This window comes from Gobio gobio (assembly GCF_949357685.1).
Source record: "Gobio gobio genome assembly, chromosome: 10".
Classification (NCBI taxonomy): domain Eukaryota; kingdom Metazoa; phylum Chordata; class Actinopteri; order Cypriniformes; family Gobionidae; genus Gobio; species Gobio gobio.
The window spans coordinates 16,325,606-16,344,749 of record NC_137116.1 but is presented as its reverse complement, the minus strand read 5'-3'; the positions used below and the strand labels follow the sequence as shown (position 1 = coordinate 16,344,749).

General features: G+C 41.3%; 1 protein-coding gene across 1 annotated transcript in view; it reads left to right on the top strand.

Annotated features, from left to right (window-relative positions):
- The window catches only part of cep120 (centrosomal protein 120), a 75,713-nt gene that overhangs the window by 7,516 nt on the left and 49,053 nt on the right, over positions 1-19,144 (top strand). Inside the window, exons 4-8 of the mRNA XM_079827543.1 lie at positions 2,164-2,299; positions 9,632-9,780; positions 13,212-13,409; positions 15,427-15,651; positions 17,667-17,961. Coding sequence (XP_079683669.1) covers positions 2,164-2,299; positions 9,632-9,780; positions 13,212-13,409; positions 15,427-15,651; positions 17,667-17,961 — 1,003 coding nt within the window. The remainder of the gene's footprint in view (positions 1-2,163; positions 2,300-9,631; positions 9,781-13,211; positions 13,410-15,426; positions 15,652-17,666; positions 17,962-19,144) is intronic.

The following is a 19,144-nucleotide window of genomic DNA, read 5'->3' as shown; positions in this document are numbered from 1 at the left end:
TGAAATATGTGCGCATACACGCTTCTGGTTCATGTCTAGAGCACTAGAGTTTATGAAATATGTCCATAAAAAATGTAAATGCGCTCGCTCTGGTCTATATCAGTGCTGTATGACCCATGTGGAGAGCGCTGTTAAACTCATCGCGGGGCTCTGCGCAGAAACCGCTCGCTCTCGCGCGCCGCGTGTAGTTCGAATTCTCCACAATAATCTAGAGTTGAATCCGAAATCGCCCCCATTACCTCAAATAGGGCATTATTTGGAGGGCACAGCGCTTTGTAGTGGTGTCTGAAACCCTAGTGGACGTTATTGAGTGCACTCATTCTGTCCCAATACCGCAATAACGAGTGTACAGCCGATGTACACACAACGCTGTCAGACTTCACACAGGTTTTCATTCACTCCTTCAAATAAAGTGATAACGTAGGGAATAGTGAGTGAGAGAATAGGATTGTGCTGTAATGCGATCTCATCTGTGCTCTGACTGCTCTCGCTGCAGTGCATCAGTGAAATGTGTCCCCTCTCAAACAATGACGCGCTGCGCCGCGCTCCCAACGTTGTTTAAGAGACAAATACCGGTATTGCGGTATCATCAAAATTAATATTCTAAAAAAAATAAATACCGGTATTCGGTATGAACCGATATACCGCCCAGCACTAACACACACACACACACACACACTCCAGTGTAGATCATCTGTATACACACACACCAGTGATGCGCGGGTCAATGTATAAACAACCCGCACCCGACCGACGTTTTCAACTAACCCGCCCGCAACTCGGACCGCAAAAAAAAAGAAGAAAATATTGTACCCGACCCGCTTCCTGACCCGCATTTTTTAAAAGTAGTAAATGTTCATCGTAGCGTCATTGGGCCATTGAGAAAATGTTTCAGGCCCTGGCGGTGCTCAGAGGTGCAGCGGCGAGAGCAGGAAGTTCTTGAGGCGGCCCATCATTTTCCATTTCAGCTCCAGATGCATATTATTGATGAACGCGATGTTTATGTTTCAACCCGGCTTGAAGAATTCATCAGCCCACATTTGGAAAACATTTGGAAAAGTGTGAAAGCCCTTAGGAGCGCAAACTGTTATTTTTCTGAATGCTGTATGATATAGCCTAGTGTTATGTAATAGGCTTGATTTATTCATTTATTTCGTTTAATTTTCTTAACAATTAAGATGCTGCATGTGTTTATCCAGTCTAATCGAAGTGTGCGTCTCTCCCCCGACTTTCCCAACAAAAATCCCGCCCCCTCTCAGAAAATACATAAAACTGACTTTAAATGCGTTTAAAAGTAGCCTATTAAAATGGTACAATGGCATTGCTCAGTTCAACGTTTTGGGAAATCGGGCATTTTGTCCCGCGTCAGCATTTATTCAAAAGTTAATAACGCTCAACATTCAAAAGGTAAATAAGGATTTATTGACGATCCGACCGACCGTGACCCGAATATCATTAAAAATATTTTTGGATGACTCGTAACCGCGGGCACCCGCTCATTTTGGATCAACCCGCGCATCACTGACACACACACTCCAGTGTAGATCATTTGTACACACACACACACACACACACACACAGACACACACACACACACACACACACACACACACACACTCCAGTGTAGATCATTTGTACACACTGGAGTGTGTGTGTGTGTGTGTGTGTGTGTGTGTGTGTGTGTACAGATGATCTACACTGCAGTGTGTGTGTCTGTGTGTGTACAGATGATCTACACTGGAGTGTGTGTGTGTGTAGATCATTTGTACACACTGGAGTGTGTGTGTGTGTGTGTGTTTGTGTGTACAGCTGATCTACACTGGAGTGAGTGTGTGTGTGTGTGTGTACAGATGATCTACACTGGAGTGAGTGTGTGTGTGTGTGTGTACAGATGATCTACACTGGAGTGTGTGTGTGTGTGTGTGTGTGTGTGTGTGTGTGTGTGTGTGTGTGTGTGTGTGTGTGTGTGTGTGTGTGTGTGTGTGTGTGTGTGTGTGTGTGTGTGTGTGTGTGTGTGTGTGTGTGTGTGTGTGTGTGTGTGTGTGTGTGATCTACACTGGAGGAATATTACACTGATTACTGGAGTTATGATCAGACTCATGAGCACATTAATAGCTGGTCATGTCTCCAGTGTCCCTCATTGGTCGGCTCTGTGTTCTCCAGGCTCCTAAATGGCTTCCTCTGCTGAGCAGCAAATACACCAAACTCAAGCCTGCTCTCCTGATCGGGATCATCTTAGAGAACGACAGCAAACCACAGGCTCAGGTGTTCAGGGCGAAGCAGGCTCCGCCCACAGCAGGTGCAGCGACTCCACCCACTCACCTGTCCTCCTTTCCCTCGGGATGCTAATGTCACTGAGCTCTGTCCCACTCATCTGTCCCTTTCCCTTTCCCTCTTCTCTGCAAAGCTTCATGTGTGTGTTTACACACGGTGTCTCAAGTCACTAGGGCTGGGTATTGACACAAATTTCACAATTCGATTCGATTTCAATTCAATATGGATTATTTTGGATATGTATCAGGTATAATACATGGAAAATCTTCTCAAGGAAAACAAATTTCTGAACTAATGTTGTAAACTATGGGAGTCAGTTGATACTACATTAGCCGACTAATATTGAAGGTACAAATTTACAGATTTGTAATAGGGCTGTCAAAAGATGAATCGTGATTAATCGCATCCAAAATAAAAGTTTGTGTTTACATAATATATGTGTGTGTGCTCTGTTAATTATTACACACACAAGCATGTATATATTTAAGAAAAAAATATAATTTTTTATATATAAAACATTTATATTTATATATATTATAGATTATATAAATGTGTATATACATGCAAATATTTCTTAAATATATACATGCTTGTGTGTGTATTTATATATAAATAATAATTAACAGAGTAGCAGTTAGCGGCTTCCCACTGGCTGAGCTGGAAAACATGACCAAAGGCTGGTCAGGCGAGTGCATAGCCTGCAACTGCCGAACGCACCTGCGTACGAATCGCAAATGGCGCAAAGCACAAAGCAAGTATCCTGATTTGAGTCAGAGATTTCACAGGGCAGACAGCTCGAGCGAGAGCATACTCCCAACCTGACTTTAGGCATATACGCCGCATTTGGATGCAACACCACCAAATGCAGCTTGGGTGCGAACTGCAAAGGGGATGCACCAATAGCGCATGGAGATAACCAATATGCTTTGCTGGTGCCAGTATCCATGACAAAGAATCATCCTTATATTCAAGGATTCTAAAGGCTTAAAAGGAAGTTCACACCTAGCCTCCAGATCAACCATCAGGTCATGACCATTACAGTTTGTAACGAGCCTAAAAACGCTGACCTTAAAGCTCCAGGTATACTTTGGATGTCTGCGTTCTGCGCACCATTCGTGTGATGTAAAATCTCGTCAACAGGAGGGCCTTTGGTGCGCATGCCACAGCGTATGAGTGACTTGACCACTTGCGGACAAAGTTCACTCAGAAGCACGCATTCCGAACCCATCTGCACTCAAGCCCAAAGTATCCTGTCAGCATGCAGCCCAAATTTTTTTTTTTTTTTTTTGAGAATGCATGGAAGGTGCGCATACAACAGCGCATGTGCAAGAAAAACAGAAGCGACATAAGAGTCACAACAATTATACTGCACATGTATTGAACTTGGTCATCCGCGCTCATTCGACTGCGTGTGTGACGCATCAGGATGCGGGAAATTAACCAAACCCGGCCTTCCTGGCCAAAGGAGTATACCGTGACCAGCTCACACTCTCAACAGATGGAGTGGAGCGCGAGAGTTCCCCGACCGGCCGCGCACTGTCCGTGTGACGTAATTATCGCCATCAGGAGAGTCCGCAGATGGCCGCGCACTGTCCGTGTGACGTAATTATCGCCATCAGGAGAGTCCGCAGATGGCCGCGCACTGTCCGTGTGCAGCCCAATCTTTGGGACCGCGGACGGTGCGCATACAACAGCACATGTGCGAGTGACATGAATCATATAGCACGTTTCCTATGTACTACTGTACACTCAAAGCTGCTTTACACTCATGTCAGGGGTCTCTCCTCAACCACCAGCAGTGTTCAGCATCCACTGGGATGATGCAAGGGCAGTCACAGTACAATGGCACCAGCGCGCTCACCACACACCAACTATAGGTGGAGAGGAGAGAGAGAGCACTTGAAAACCAAAGCACTCGAAAACCAAAATGCACTAGATAGTGCACATGCGCCAAAAGCACCTTTCCACTGATGTGGCCAATGGAGTAGGATATACTTTGAAAAACTCACACTGTCGACTGTGCCCGAAACGGAGCAAAAATCGTAGTATGCCAGGACCCTCTTAAGGAACCGCAAAATGCGCGCTTTAGCGCAGCACCATTAATGCCCTCATGAAAGCCGAAAACAGTCGCCCAATAAACTTCCAGCATGGAATGGGAGTGACTTTTCTTCAGAGAAGAAAACAGTATCAATCAGGCACTGTGATACAGATTTTCACCTGCTTCAAACTTCAAACATGCACTACTTCAACACAACACGGTGTGCTTCAGAAAGCAAGCGCCCTGTTTTGTAGCTATAGTCAGATTCTCCCTCTCTCCACATGTCGGCCCTTAGAGACCGCAGTTCCGGCCGAGGGTGCAGAATCTGCCTCCTGCCTAGGGGAAGACACCATGGTGTGTGTCCTCAACAGCAATGCCATGATGCTTGTGTACCATTTATTTTTCTCTGGCCAGCAAGATGCCACCAAAATCAGTGATGGACCCTTCTGCATACAGCAGAATCCTGGGCTATATGTGTTGGGACATCCACCCCCTACGGGGCACTCCAGTCCATAATGAAGAAAACAGCGGGCGGCGCATGTTTTCTGCAGATGCAAAAAGATCCACATTTCTGCACCCGATCTGCACCACTATTCAAGAGTGCATAAGCCACCGCAGGTCTGCCTTGTTTCAAGAGCATCCATGCCAATTGCAGCAGAGAGGGAGTACCTCCTTGCCTACATATATACGACCATTGTCATATTTTCCATTCTGAATAATGCTTGCCCTGCTGGGTCAAGTGTTTCAGCACCAGGAGAACTATTCCACATAAATGGAATAGTTGTAACACTCTGTAACACTCTCCTCATACAGAGTTTCTCGTCCATGTTGTGACGTGTGTCATCACTGATGAACATGCCGTAACCCTGCCCAGGGGAATTCCTTCTGCTTACAGATCTAGGACCCCCAGGGGACCATGGTCTGAACGCCCAGCGCTACTGAACCATGCTTAACTGTCACATGGCATATAGCAAGTTACCGAACGCCCAGCGCCGGAACTGCAAACACAAAGAGGAGAATCCAGCCGTACTACTGCTATCCAGACCATGAGCCCCAGCAGTCTCAGTACTGCAAAAGTCCTCTGCCCTCTGTTCGGTTCTCAATCTATCCCCAGACCAAGATATAACAGACCGAGACATAACAGCCCCTTTTGAGATTATCTGAAAAATCCCAGAGCTCGTAAAATGGAAAAACAAGTGCATGTGTTTTACAACACTGCTTGTTCCCTGCTGTCCGCAGCCAGGAGCACTTCATCCAAAGAGGAGAACAATATAATGCTCTGATGGCACAGCAGAACCAACACCGCTTCTGCTTATCTTTCAGATATGAGCGGGGCTATTGGGATCTATATAGGCCCATCGACGGAGACCTCAGAAATGTTTTCTGTGCTCCGGGTGGATTGTGGCAAGATGCGTCGGGCAAAAACACACCGATGTAAGCCGATCCTGAGGATGCAGAGGGCAGAACAGGTGACAGGTGACTCCTCTGGCCAGAGGAGAACTGCCCCCCCGACTGAGCCTGGTTTCTCCCAAGGTTTATTTTTCTCCATTAGGTCACCTGATGGGGTTTTGGTTTCCTTGCCACTGTTGCCTCTGGCTTGGCGTGCTCAGTTGGGGACACTAAATTTTTCAACTAAACATCGAAATACATCTAAATAATAAACTAAATTAACCATTTAAACTAAATGACTGATCAAATTATTGATCTAAAGCCCACACTGTCACTGTATGATACTTGACATTTTTCCAGAATGGCTATACAGCTGAATAAAATTATGCTGCATTATTTTCCTGTTTAACACTGTAAAGCTGCTTTGAAACAATCTACATTGTTAAAAGCGCTATATAAATAAAGTTGACTTGACTTGACTTGACATACTGCAAGCATTTCTGAACTTGACACATTAACCACTCTAAAGTGTTTGTTCAACTGCTGCAAGTCTTTTCTTTTTTTTGGAGGAGGAGGAGGAATTTACGCTGAAAAACCTCTTTCTCCATCTTCCCTTGTGGCAACTTGAATTGCCATTTTGCTGAGGAGAGCACGGATTTCCCCTCTCGAACAATGAAGTTGCAATTACTCCGCCAAACCAGAGGGGGCGCGAGAGAAACCGCAGCCGTCAGCCCTACTGGAATCGTGCGAAGAAGCCATGGTGTTGTTAGTGCGCGTACGCGCCTCCGTTCAAGGCAGACAGCGAGGATTCCCAAGCATCACCTGTGGAACTCCTTCTGCAAACATCACTGTAAATTGCATAACACTGCATTATCCTCATCTGTCGGCATATGGCCAGACTGTGAGGTTAGAGGTTCCAGTGCCTTCTGATTGTTTTAACAAATCAACACATGAGGTCTTGTATGCTTAACACACATTTTATTGACAACATACTTAAACTGAACCCGCTATTTTGCTGGGTTACTGCCCAATCTGGATAGATCGGCAGGCGAGTTTGCATCACTGATTTTACAGGAATCAAACCCGCAAGCTTCTGTATCACGGCAGGACTATCGACAAACTTTGTTGCCGCTCTCCAACACGGATCAATGCAAGGGCCATCACTTCACTTTCACCCACCTCGGGGAGACGCGATCTGCCCGGTTTGAAAATATATATCATCAGAGCATTCCTCGCCCGCTTCTAGCGAGACCGAATCACCCCGTGAACGCTACACCGACACTCCTCGTCTATACCCGATCATCCCAACTCTCCCTGGCCTCCAAAACCGGCGATCGCCGTATCTGGATCAGCACCTGAAGACAGGAGCGGGCCGTGTTCGACCCCTGACCCGCCAGAGGAACGGTAGAGCTGCCGGTAGGGCACAGCGTACACACACTGGGGTTGGAGAGATCTAGTCCAGCCTAGTTAGACAAAGACTGGGAAGAGGCCTCAGCAATCCAAGTCCCGCTGACAGTCCATCCGTAACCTGTTCAGATATTTATCATGACACAGTTTATTAGCCATTTGTTAGTTGTACTAAACTCAAGCCAAAAACTTCTCTTTTATGTCTTTTCCATTAACAAGAGTCATCACTGTGGATTATCTTGTGAATGTGGCATAAGTTTCAACATTTTGTTTGAGAAAAACTTATTAGGCTTTCGTTAGCCAAGCTAAACTTTTAGCCAAGCTTTCTCTTTTTTCCTTAATTTCGACAAGAATCACCACCGTGGGCTTTTCTTGCGAAAATGTGGCGTGATGGTGTTCAAGCAGCTCGGTGAAGAGCTGAAGAACAAGGGAAATGACGCATACGACTGCATTTATATGCTGTGGGTCGTGACCCCGCCCACGTCGTCATGCGTCATTGGCCTTTCAGGCGTGAATAAAGGTGTCTTCAGCAGATGGCGCTAGAGAGCTATATCCCATAGTCATGTGTTGTACCGAGTTGACCGACTGAATGGGAACGCTGAATCGACTCACTGATTCATAATGCTCCAAACCGCTGAATCGACTCACTGATTCATAATGCTCCAAACCGCTGAATCGACTCGCTGATTCATAACGCTCTGAACCGCTGAATCGACTCGCTGATTCATAACGCTCTGAACCGCTGAATCAATTCGCTGATTCATAACGCTCTGAACCGCTGAATCGACTCGCTGATTCATAACGCTCTGAACCGCTGAATCGACTCGCTGATTCATAACGCTCTGAACCGCTGAATCGACTCACTGATTCATAACGCTCTGAACCGCTGAATAGACTCACTGATTCATAATGCTCTGAACCACTGAATAGACTCGCTGATTCATAACGCTCTGAACCACTGAATAGACTCGCTGATTCATAACGCTCTGAACCGCTGAATCGATTCGCTGATTCATAACGCTCTGAACCGCTGAATCGACTCACTGATTCATAACGCTCTGAACCGCTGAATCGACTCGCTGATTCATAACGCTCTGAACCGCTGAATCGACTCACTGATTCATAACGCTCTGAACCGCTGAATAGACTCACTGATTCATAATGCTCTGAACCACTGAATAGACTCGCTGATTCATAACGCTCTGAACCACTGAATAGACTCGCTGATTCATAACGCTCTGAACCGCTGAATCGACTCGCTGATTCATAACGCTCTGAACCGCTGAATCGACTCGCTGATTCATAATGCTCTGAACCGCTGAATCGACTCGCTGATTCATAATGCTCTGAACCGCTGAATCGACTCGCTGATTCATAACGCTCTGAACCGCTGAATCGAGTCACTAGGCGTTTCTCAATGTCAAGGAAGGATCCTTGGAAGCCAGAATTCTGAGGATGCTACGTCATCGACGTCCGTCGAAGGGCTGTTCCAATGTGGAGGATCCTCGGAATTTCAACCAAGGTCTGAGTCCTTCGTTCGAAAGATATGCCATATACAGGAAAGGATGCATACGAGTAGACTTCGCGCACTTAGCGTTCTCAAATCACCCACAATCCTATGCGCGCAGCTTTGCTATCTTGTTCAAAAAATACAAAATATCGGACGTTGGCGGAGTGTTAACGGGGCAATATGCTTTCAAGTGTAAGTATTTACGTTACCAAACATTAGTTATAACCGTAGTAAATGTAAGTAAGTTTAACTTTTAAATGCCAGTACAAATTACAACCGTTATACAAATTACGTTATTGATGGCTAACGGACCTTTTCACTGACGTAATGAGGCTGACGCGCACTTGCTAGCCTGTTCCATTTACCTGTTCTCCGAATGCTAAAGAGGAGCCTCGCCTCTGAAGGAAGTGACTTGGAAGGACTAGTCTTACAGAGGAAGGATCCTTGACATTGAGAAACACCTACTGATTCATAACGAACCGCTGAATCGACTCACTGATTCATAACGCTTCGAAGCTTCATGATGCCGTGTTTTGAAATCGTCATCACTATATAAGTCGTTATTTAGGCGTTATTTTAGGCGTTTTTTTGCGCACAAAAACTATTCTCGTCTTCATAAAGTTATTGTAGAGCCGCTGTAGTGAGATGGACTTTGTAACTTTAGTCTTTAGTGTCTTTTAAGGGTCTTGAGAGTGTAAAGTTGAGCCAATGGAGGCCTTTCAGAGCATCAGATTTACACTAAAATATCTTCATTTGTGTCTGAAGATGAACGGAGGTCTGACGGGTGTCCAACCACATGAGGCTCAGTCATTAATGACACAATTTACATTTTTGGGTGAACTAACCCTTTAACTGAGGATGCCTAATCGATTCTTGGCATTTAAGAATCGATATTGTTTGGTAAAAGTGAGAATCGATTAAAATCTATATTTTTTACCCAGCCCTACTGGTTAGTGTGATGAACCCAGGGAAGCGTCTCCAGGCTGCTGAAGTGACTGAGCTCTGTCCCGCAGGTTCTCCAGCGCTGGTTCCTCTGGAAGCGGCTGAACTGCGAGCGGTTCTGAATGAGGACGAGGGCTTCCATCAGGTGGGCCCGGCGGATCTCTGTGCGGACGGGTTTGTGCTGGCGGTGACCGTTGCGTTTGCTACTAAACTGGAGCAGGTTCGTAATGTCATCAGTGTGTGTGTGTGTGTGTGTGTGTGTGATGATTAGGGCTGTGCCATATCATACCGTCCACGATAATACCGGTATACATTTTTACATGATAAAAAAGTGTCATATCGCCAGAGGTGGACAAAGCACACAACTCTATTGAGTAAACGTAAAAGTACTACTGGTCAAATATTACTCCGTTACAAGTGAAAGTTCTATAAACAGATTTTTACTTAAGTAAAAGTTCAGAAGTATTTGTTTTTAAAAGTATTTAAGTATCAAAAGTAAGTTTCCTTTTTTATGTCAATGCATTATTTTATTATTGTTGTATAAATGCACTCTTTGTCATCATGGTGGTTTAAGCCAGTCAGTGATGCTCCATCCGACACGCTAGCATACGACCACCTTAAACTCATTTCTTTACATTTGTAGAGAGTGTTGTAACTTTTATACAAGTATTGAAATGTTCAATTTCTTGTATGAAAGTTACAAAGCTGCTGTCACTTTAAGGCAGAATGCATGGACCCTATACACTGATACGCATCTGATATTCTCCCAACTGTTTACTCTTCTCTTTCTCCAAGACATTTACATTTTTGAACATTTTATGAGACATGCATCAAAGTGTATGCCAACTAAACTAATCTTTAATCTTTTCAGAAAACTGAAACATACTTTTTAAATATATTGCAATGGGTGCACACACTGTGCCAAGGAACCGTCTTCTTCCATTTCGCTATAAACTGATCAGTGTTAAAAAATGTTGGGAAACTTCACATGACCAAGAGTGATTACTGATAGGCTGTCTGAAAAAACAACAACAAAAGAAAACTTTTAAAGAAGAAAAAAATCATCCATTGACTTTCAAAGCTGCTACAGAAACGACTTTCGACTTCGAGGACCTTGATAGAAATGTAGTGGAGTAAAAAGTATGATATTTGTCTTTCAAATGTAGTGAAGTTAAAGTAAAAGTATCCCTAAAAAATAATACTCCAGTAAAGTACAGATACTCAAGTAAATGTACTTAGCTACTGTCCACCTCTGCATATCGCGATATCAATGATATAGCGACGTGATGGCGTGTGGCGCATTTACGTTCCCTAGCGCGCACAACAACAACACCTGTCAGAGTAAGCACAGAGCAGCTGGTCAGCCTCCGATAACGACTTAGTACCTAAAAAGGAGCTACTTGGTTACAAGAGGTCAGCCCTCATGACAACTGACTAAACATTGACAACTTAAAGGGATAGTTCACCCAAAACTGTAAATTGTGTCATTAATGACTGAGCCTCATGTGGTTGGACACCCGTCAGACCTCCGTTCATCTTCAGACACAAATGAAGATATTTTAGTGTAAAGCTGATGCTCTGAAAGGCCTCCATTGGCTCAACTTTACACTCTCAAGACCCTTAAAAGACACTAAAGACTAAAGTTACAAAGTCCATCTCACTACAGCGGCTCTACAATAACTTTATGAAGACGAGAATAGTTTCTGTGCGCAAAAAAACCCTAAATAACGACTTATATAGTGATGACGATTTCAAAACACGGCATCATGAAGCTTCGAAGCGTTATGAATCAGTGAGTCGAATCATGATTCGGATCGTTATGAATCAGTGAGTCGAATCATGATTCGGATCGCATATCAAACCGCTGAAATTTGGCGATTCAAACCGCTGAATCGACTCACTGATTCATAACGCTCTGAACCGCTGAATCGACTCACTGATTCATAACGCTCTGAACCGCTGAATCGACTCACTGATTCATAACGCTCTGAACCGCTGAATCGACTCACTGATTCATAATGCTCCAAACTGCTGAATCGACTCACTGATTCATAACGCTCCAAACTGCTGAATCGACTCACTGATTCATAACGCTCCAAACCGCTGAATCGACTCACTGATTCATAACGCTCCAAACCGCTGAATCGACTCACTGATTCATAACGCTCCAAACTGCTGAATCGACTCACTGATTCATAACATTATTTAGGATTTTTTTGCGCACAGAAACTATTCTCGTCTTCATAAAGTTATTGTAGAGCCGCTGTAGTGAGATGGACTTTGTAACTTTAGTCTTTAGTGTCTTTTAAGGGTCTTGAGAGTGTAAAGTTGAGCCAATGGAGGCCTTTCAGAGCATCAGATTTACACTAAAATATCTTCATTTGTGTCTGAAGATGAACGGAGGTCTGACGGGTGTCCAACCACATGAGGCTCAGTCATTAATGACACAATTTACATTTTTGGGTGAACTAACCCTTTAAAGCTGCTATTGATGTTTACAGCGCAATATTTGACCGGGAGGATAACATTGACCAGGGCTCCAGACTAACTTTTTTCACCAGGAGCACAATGGCCCCCAACTGAAAATTTTAGGGGCGCACACCGTAAATCAACATGCTAACCAAATCTACTAATTTCCACTGTATTACTAATAGGGATGGGTATCATTAAGGTTTTAACGGTATTACTACTCTTACCCATACTGCTTATCGATCCGGTACTTTAACAGTATTCTTATCAGTTCTTTTTATTATACTGTATATATATATTTTTTTTTTTTTATGAAAAAAAAAACATAATTAAGAACATAATTAACATGGCTTTATAATCTGAAAAGTAAAATATCTATAGCAAAAGAAACGGCAATGTTTGAACAAAAATATAAAACATCTATTCGTAAATGGACCAGTGTGCAGCATTCGGAAGATCTGCTAACTTTAATATTACAGTAAAGAACAAACCTACAAAGAAATCTAATAAAGTAATGAAATGTAAAATAACACTGCATAGTTTTCACTGTATAAATTGAAAGATTAATGCTTATAAAAGCTAAAGTTATTCATTCAAGAGATGTGAATATTTTATCTTTGCCTCTTGTTTGATTTAAATGAATGGCTCAATCGTCAGCAGGTTTATTAGACGCTGCCCCTTTAAGACCGAATGCAGAACTAATAATATCATATTCTCCTATTTCTCCAAACTATTTACGCCCATTTAAGATAGAAACTGTTAAAGTAACTACTCTCCAATCCGGTCATTCTGACACAGGCTATTTGTTTTGTATTTGATGGTTTAGACGCGCACACAAAGTCTAAAGTGCAAGTCATTTCGCAGCACACACGCATAAGCCGCCTTGAAGTTGGAAACAGCGTCTCTTGCGTGGATTATTGTGCATTTAATATCTCTTTATTATCAAACACATCCTCATATAAAACTTATTAACCATATATATTTTTTATATATCGTTATCGCAAATATTCTTGAAATATCGTGATATCATTTTGAGGCTATATCGCCCACCCCTAGTCATGATTAGAGAGAATCTGCTCTATCACAGTCAGTGTTTCTGAGCTGAGAGGAGCCGCAACAATGGAGAATATGAGGAATAATCAGCACTCCAGCAGAAAACCTGACACATTTCCTGTCCTTCAGTTGATCTCCAGCTCCACGAAGCTGTCCATTGAGGGCTCCGAGTTCTTCTTCTATTACACTCTCCTGGGGAACGACGTCACCAGCGAACCGTTCCAGAACCTGCTCAGTCCCAACTTTGAGCCGGAGCGGGCGTCCGTCCGCATTCGCAGCAGTGAGCGATATCTGCGGCTCTTCCTCGGCCAGCTGCCCAGTCTCCAGGTGAAGCATTTTAGAAACAATGAAGAGAACAGGAACAGGCCTGGAAAATACAGGTTTTGGGAAACCTGCCTAGACAGAGTATCACCAATCTCTGAGCTTGTTATGCTAAATGGTCAGGAAGTGCATAAAGACAAAAGACTTAATGTCTCCAACGCATGAGCTGATTAACTTGATCATGTTAGAATGTAATCAATCTTTACCTTAAACTGTTCCACAATATATTTCAAACATCAATACATTTGTAATCTTACAGCGGCTTATTAACCCTCAGCCTTCTTTCGGGTCATTTTGATGAGGGTTAAAACCCCTTAACTGTCACCCCCCTTTTGAAAATATACATGAAAATGCACTATCCAAACTTAAATGCTTGCAATTCAAGAATGCTTTGGAATATAGTTAAGTTTGGTCTCATTTTAAAGAAGACAGCCAGCAGATTATGGCTCAAGTGAAATCACTTCAAAAAAATTAAGTACGAAAAAGTTATGAAAGTTTAAATTTACTGTAAATCAAATGTACTGTACTAAATATTTTATATAAAATATATACGTTACAAAATAATTTGTACTCTAAAATTACTATCAAATCAATGCCAAATATCTAACCAATATGTGTTCCAAATTTGAGGTTGATATCACAAAAATTGAATTTCCCATGGGATGTTGTTTAGGCGCTGTTCTACAAACAGCCACCGGGTGTCATTGAAATTCCATCGATTTTTTTTTATTTTATTTTTATGCAAACTCCTGTAACAAATGTATATATTTTTGTCCAAATATCACAAAACAGCTGGAAAATATAGAACCGTGAGACTCAGACCTTTCCGACTATATGTTTTTTGTCAAGATTAGAAAAGGTTTTTATTATAAAGTTTTTAAAGGGGTGGTTGCATGCGATTTCACATTTTAACTTTAGCTAGTGTGTAATGTTGCTGTTTGAGCATAAACAGTATCTGCAAAGTTACAGCGCTGAAAGTTCAATGCAAACGGAGATATTGTCTTTTAAAGTTATGGCAGTTTATTGCCTACAAAAACGGCCGGTTTGGACTACAACAAGCTTCTTCCCGGGTTGGTGACATTATAAACACCTGCTATTAACATAAACACTGCCCCCGCGAACACGCAACAAAGTGGGCGGGGCCACGCCGCAGTCATTACGAAAGAGAGAGAGCTGTTGCAGAACCACAAACTACATTTGGCCATCTAACCAATCTAAGACCTTTGCGTTTTTCGGAGGGAGAAGCAGGAAGCAAACGAGCCGTTCAAAGGACAGTGGAGACAGCGGTGCGGAATAAAGGAAAATATAAGAAAAATATGGCGTTTAAAAAAAAAAAAGAAGTATTAAGACTAGGGCTGTCAAAAGATTAATCGCGATTAATCGCATCCAAAATAAAAGTTTGTGTTTACATAATATGTGTGTGTGTACTCTGTTAATTATTATTTATATATAAATACACACACATTCATGTATATATTTAAGAAATATTTGCATGTATATACATTTATATAATCTATAATATATATAAATATAAATGTTTTATATATAAAAATAATATTTTTTTCTTAAAAAATACATGCTTGTTTGTGTATTTATATATAAATAATAATTATACACAGTACACACTCATATATTATGTAAACACAAACTTTTATTTTGGATGAGATTAATCGCGATTAATCTTTTGACAGCCCTATTTTTATTATAAAGTTTTTAAAATAAATGTTGTAATATGAAACATGACGACGCCCACTAGGGGGAGGAGCCGCTAGAAGAATTTAGAGTACCGTTTCCATGGTAACGCAAAATCCGATTTGAAAACGGTTTGCACAGGATGAATCTTGAGTTCGAATGCTATATAGTTTGTCAACATTAGATCAGGCTAAAATATAGAATTATTTTAAACATGCAGTGGCAAATGAGCCCACCGGTGGGCCAGTGACAGTTAACGGGTTAATGGCACGTCTTCAGTAATGGTGATGAGTGACCAGGATGTGATTATACATGTGTGTGTTGCGCACAGATCCATCTCTGCTGTGGAAACCAGTCTCTCGGCTGCACTGAAGTCAGTCTGGCTGGTCTGATAAAGAGCGGCGCCGATCTGACCACACATCCTGCCACTATAGAGGGCGCTTTCATCCTGCAGCCCCCGAACCGGGTCAAACCCGCCCTTCAGTCTGTGCCCCCTGACCTCCAGCCGACGGTGGGCGTGTCTGTGACACTGAGAGCGGAGGACATCAGTCATCAGGTGTGGTATACGCTTATTATACTCCACTAAAACCAGAACACATGTGCCCTGGAGCTCAACAGCAGGTGTATCTGCGCCAACAGCCGATCATTGTGTGGGTCAAAATTATCCATTTTTCCTTTATTTCAAAAATCATTAGGATATTAAGATCATGTTCCATGAAGATATTCTGTACATGTTCATATCATAAATGTATTATTAGTAGTAATATGCATTGCTAAGGACTTAATTTGGTCAACTTTAACCCCTTCTCCGGCCTTTGTCTGGGAATTACACTCAGCGTCTCCACAAACCCAAGGCAACAAAATGTAATTTTGTAACAAAACAAGTGGTTTTTTTAGAACAAATGTAATTTTACTCTGTTTGTTAATGTTTTTACTCAACATCTGTGCAGTTTTTGGAGTATTTATAATAATTGTAAAATTTATATAAATAAATAAATAAATATATTTTTTAGGGCTGTCAAAAGATTAATCGCGATTAATCGCATCCAAAATAAAAGTTTGTGTTTACATAATATATGTGTGTGTGTACTCTGTTAATTATTATTTATATATAAAAACACACACAAGCATGTATATATTTTAAGAAAAAAATATTATTTTTATATATAAAACATTTATATATATATTATAGATTATATAAATGTATATACAGTATATACATGCAAATATTTCTTAAATATATACATGAATGTGTGTGTATTTATATATAAATAATAATTAACAGAGTACACACACATATATTATGTAAACACACACTTTTATTTTGGATGCGATTAATCGCGATTAATCTTTTGACAGCACTAATATTTTTTTAATGGATTTTAACACAAAATTATTTCTTTATGTAAAATCACTTTATAAAAGACCCAAATTTCTAACTTTCATTCATGGGGATAACATGGATAATTTGACATGGTTTAGTGTGAGATTTATGCCCACCTTTTGGAAAATACAGTTAAAAAAAAAAACTTTTACCAGTAAATGTTGCTCCACTATTTGTGCTATTTGACTGACTGAAAGACATCTTTCCACAAGTATTTTTCAGTTGGATTCATATCTAAATGTTATGAAATCACATTTATAACAATTACAATTAATTTTGTCAAAGTTTTTAGCATTTTTTTGTACTGAAAAAATATTATTTTCAATGACGTTACATTACGATTACAATCAAACCTGAAGCAGAGAAAAGTTTTTAGAGTTTATCATTTATTTCAAACATCTGATTTTCTTATAATTCTGCTAATTTAATCTACACTTCAGTTACTAACTGTGACAGAACAAAAATTAACAGTTATATTACATATTGAGTAGGGATGCCACAATACTCAATATAATATAACGGCATTCACGGTTCAATACGCGCTTGTGAATTGCGTTTTTTTTTCTTTCGTTTTTGCATTTAATTATAAATTTTTCTACAAATTCTATCATTTGCCTCCATCTTAATACTGAACAACGCGACATACATTCACATCATCACACGTTACGTGTGTGTGAGCATGATCATTCTGCATTGTGGATGTTTTAATGCATTGTTGGAAGTGTGCCACTTCATGTCTGTATGCGTGTTCAGTGTTGTTTCTGTTTTTGAGGATGAATTTTGTCCATTTTCTAGACCCTGAGTGTGACTTTTTTGGTCACACGAACATAAAAACAGAAATCAATCCAATTAATTTTTTTATTTGTACGGTTGTCAACACTCTCTAGATCTACAAAGTCTCATGCCATTTCGACAAAGGGAACATTTTTTTATTTTTATTTGAGCAAACGTCCTTTGGGGTCAGAAAAGACCCTGAAGACCGGAGAAGGGTTAAAGGAGATTTTCTCAATATTTAGATTCCCTCAGATTCCAGATTTTTCCAAATATTTTCCTTACAAACCACACATCAATGAAAGTTTATTTATTCTGTATAAATCTCAGTTTCATCAAATGTACCCTTATGACTGGTTTTGTGGTCCAGGGCCACGAATCATCTTTCAGTGTTTAACAGATCTTTTTATAAACAGTTAGACATTGAAAACGGGCCTAAAACTCCAGTGAAGAAAGGCCCGGTTCCATCCGGCCGGCCTGAGCGTCCCTCGGAGGAGCACAGAGTCCCGAAGAGCCCATCGAAATCCCCGGAGCGGCGTCTCCCATCTCCAGCTGCTTCTCCTGAGCCCTCTGAGAGCGAGGCCGAGAGTCTGTCCAGTGACGTCAGACAGGCCCCGCCCACAGCGCAGGACAGCCTGGCTCCGCCCACAACACACGACCGACTGGCTCCGCCCACAACACACGACCAACTGGCTCCGCCCTCAGCATATGGCAAGTGTTCATGTAGCAGTGATTAAAGTGGGGAAGTTTTGGGGAAGAAACTGTAGTTTGACAAGCTACTAAAGTAGTAAAGATATAAGCTGCGTCTGAAATCGAATACTTCTCTACTATATAGTATGCGAAAAACAGTACGCCAACAGAGTAGTATGTGCGAAAAAGTACCTGGATGAGGCGAGATTCTGAAGTGTGCATACGATGGACACTTTGCTCCCATGAGGCCACGGGAGACGATTTATGAATGGGGGTGATGGGACGCAACTGACGTTGGTAGGTCACATGATCATGACAACATGGCAGATGTAGTGCGTCTGGATTACATTCATATTATGTTGATTCATACTATATAGAACGTACTTTTTTAACGGTCGCGAAGTTCGTTCAAATTCAAATGTAGTACCTACTCACACTGCAAAAAATGCTTTTCTTACTTAGTATTTTTGTCTTGTTTTCAGTCCAAATATCTAAAAAATCTTACATTAAGAAGCATTTACTAGACAAGCAAAAGTTTTTGTGTTGTTTTGGGGGAAAATAACTCAAAATTAAGGAAAATAAGCAAAATAATCTGCCAATGGGGTAAGCAAAATAATGTTGTTTTCTGTTTGAATTAAGATTATTTTGCTTACCCCATTGGCAGATTATTCTGCTTATTTTAAGCAAAAACTCCCTTAATTTTGAGTTATTTTCCCCCAAAACAACACAAAAACATTTGCTTGTCTAGTCAATGCTTCTTAATGTAAGATTTTTTAGATATTTGGACTGAAAACAAGACAAAAATGCTAAGTAAGAAAAGCATTTTTTGCAGTGCACTTAGTACGCGATTTCGTGTTTCCTCTACAATGTATTCACAGCGCCACTGCAAAATCTTCACATGATCAGTAATATCACATTCACTTACACACTGTAAAGGAGAGCGAGAGAGATTGACGATGGCCAGAGAACTAAACAAAAATGTAGTCTGCTTACACTTACACAATATCACAGGGCTGTGATATTAATCTTATTTTATTTTCACTTCCAAGTATTATAAAAAGAAGATATGAGGTAAAACTATTATAAACTATGCTCAACTTCCTTCACAGCGCGCGCTGTCATTTCTCCCCAAACATACATTAAACGTCAGATTCAGCACAATCCGTGATTGTTGTCAAATGCACTCTCCACTTTGGCTAAATTG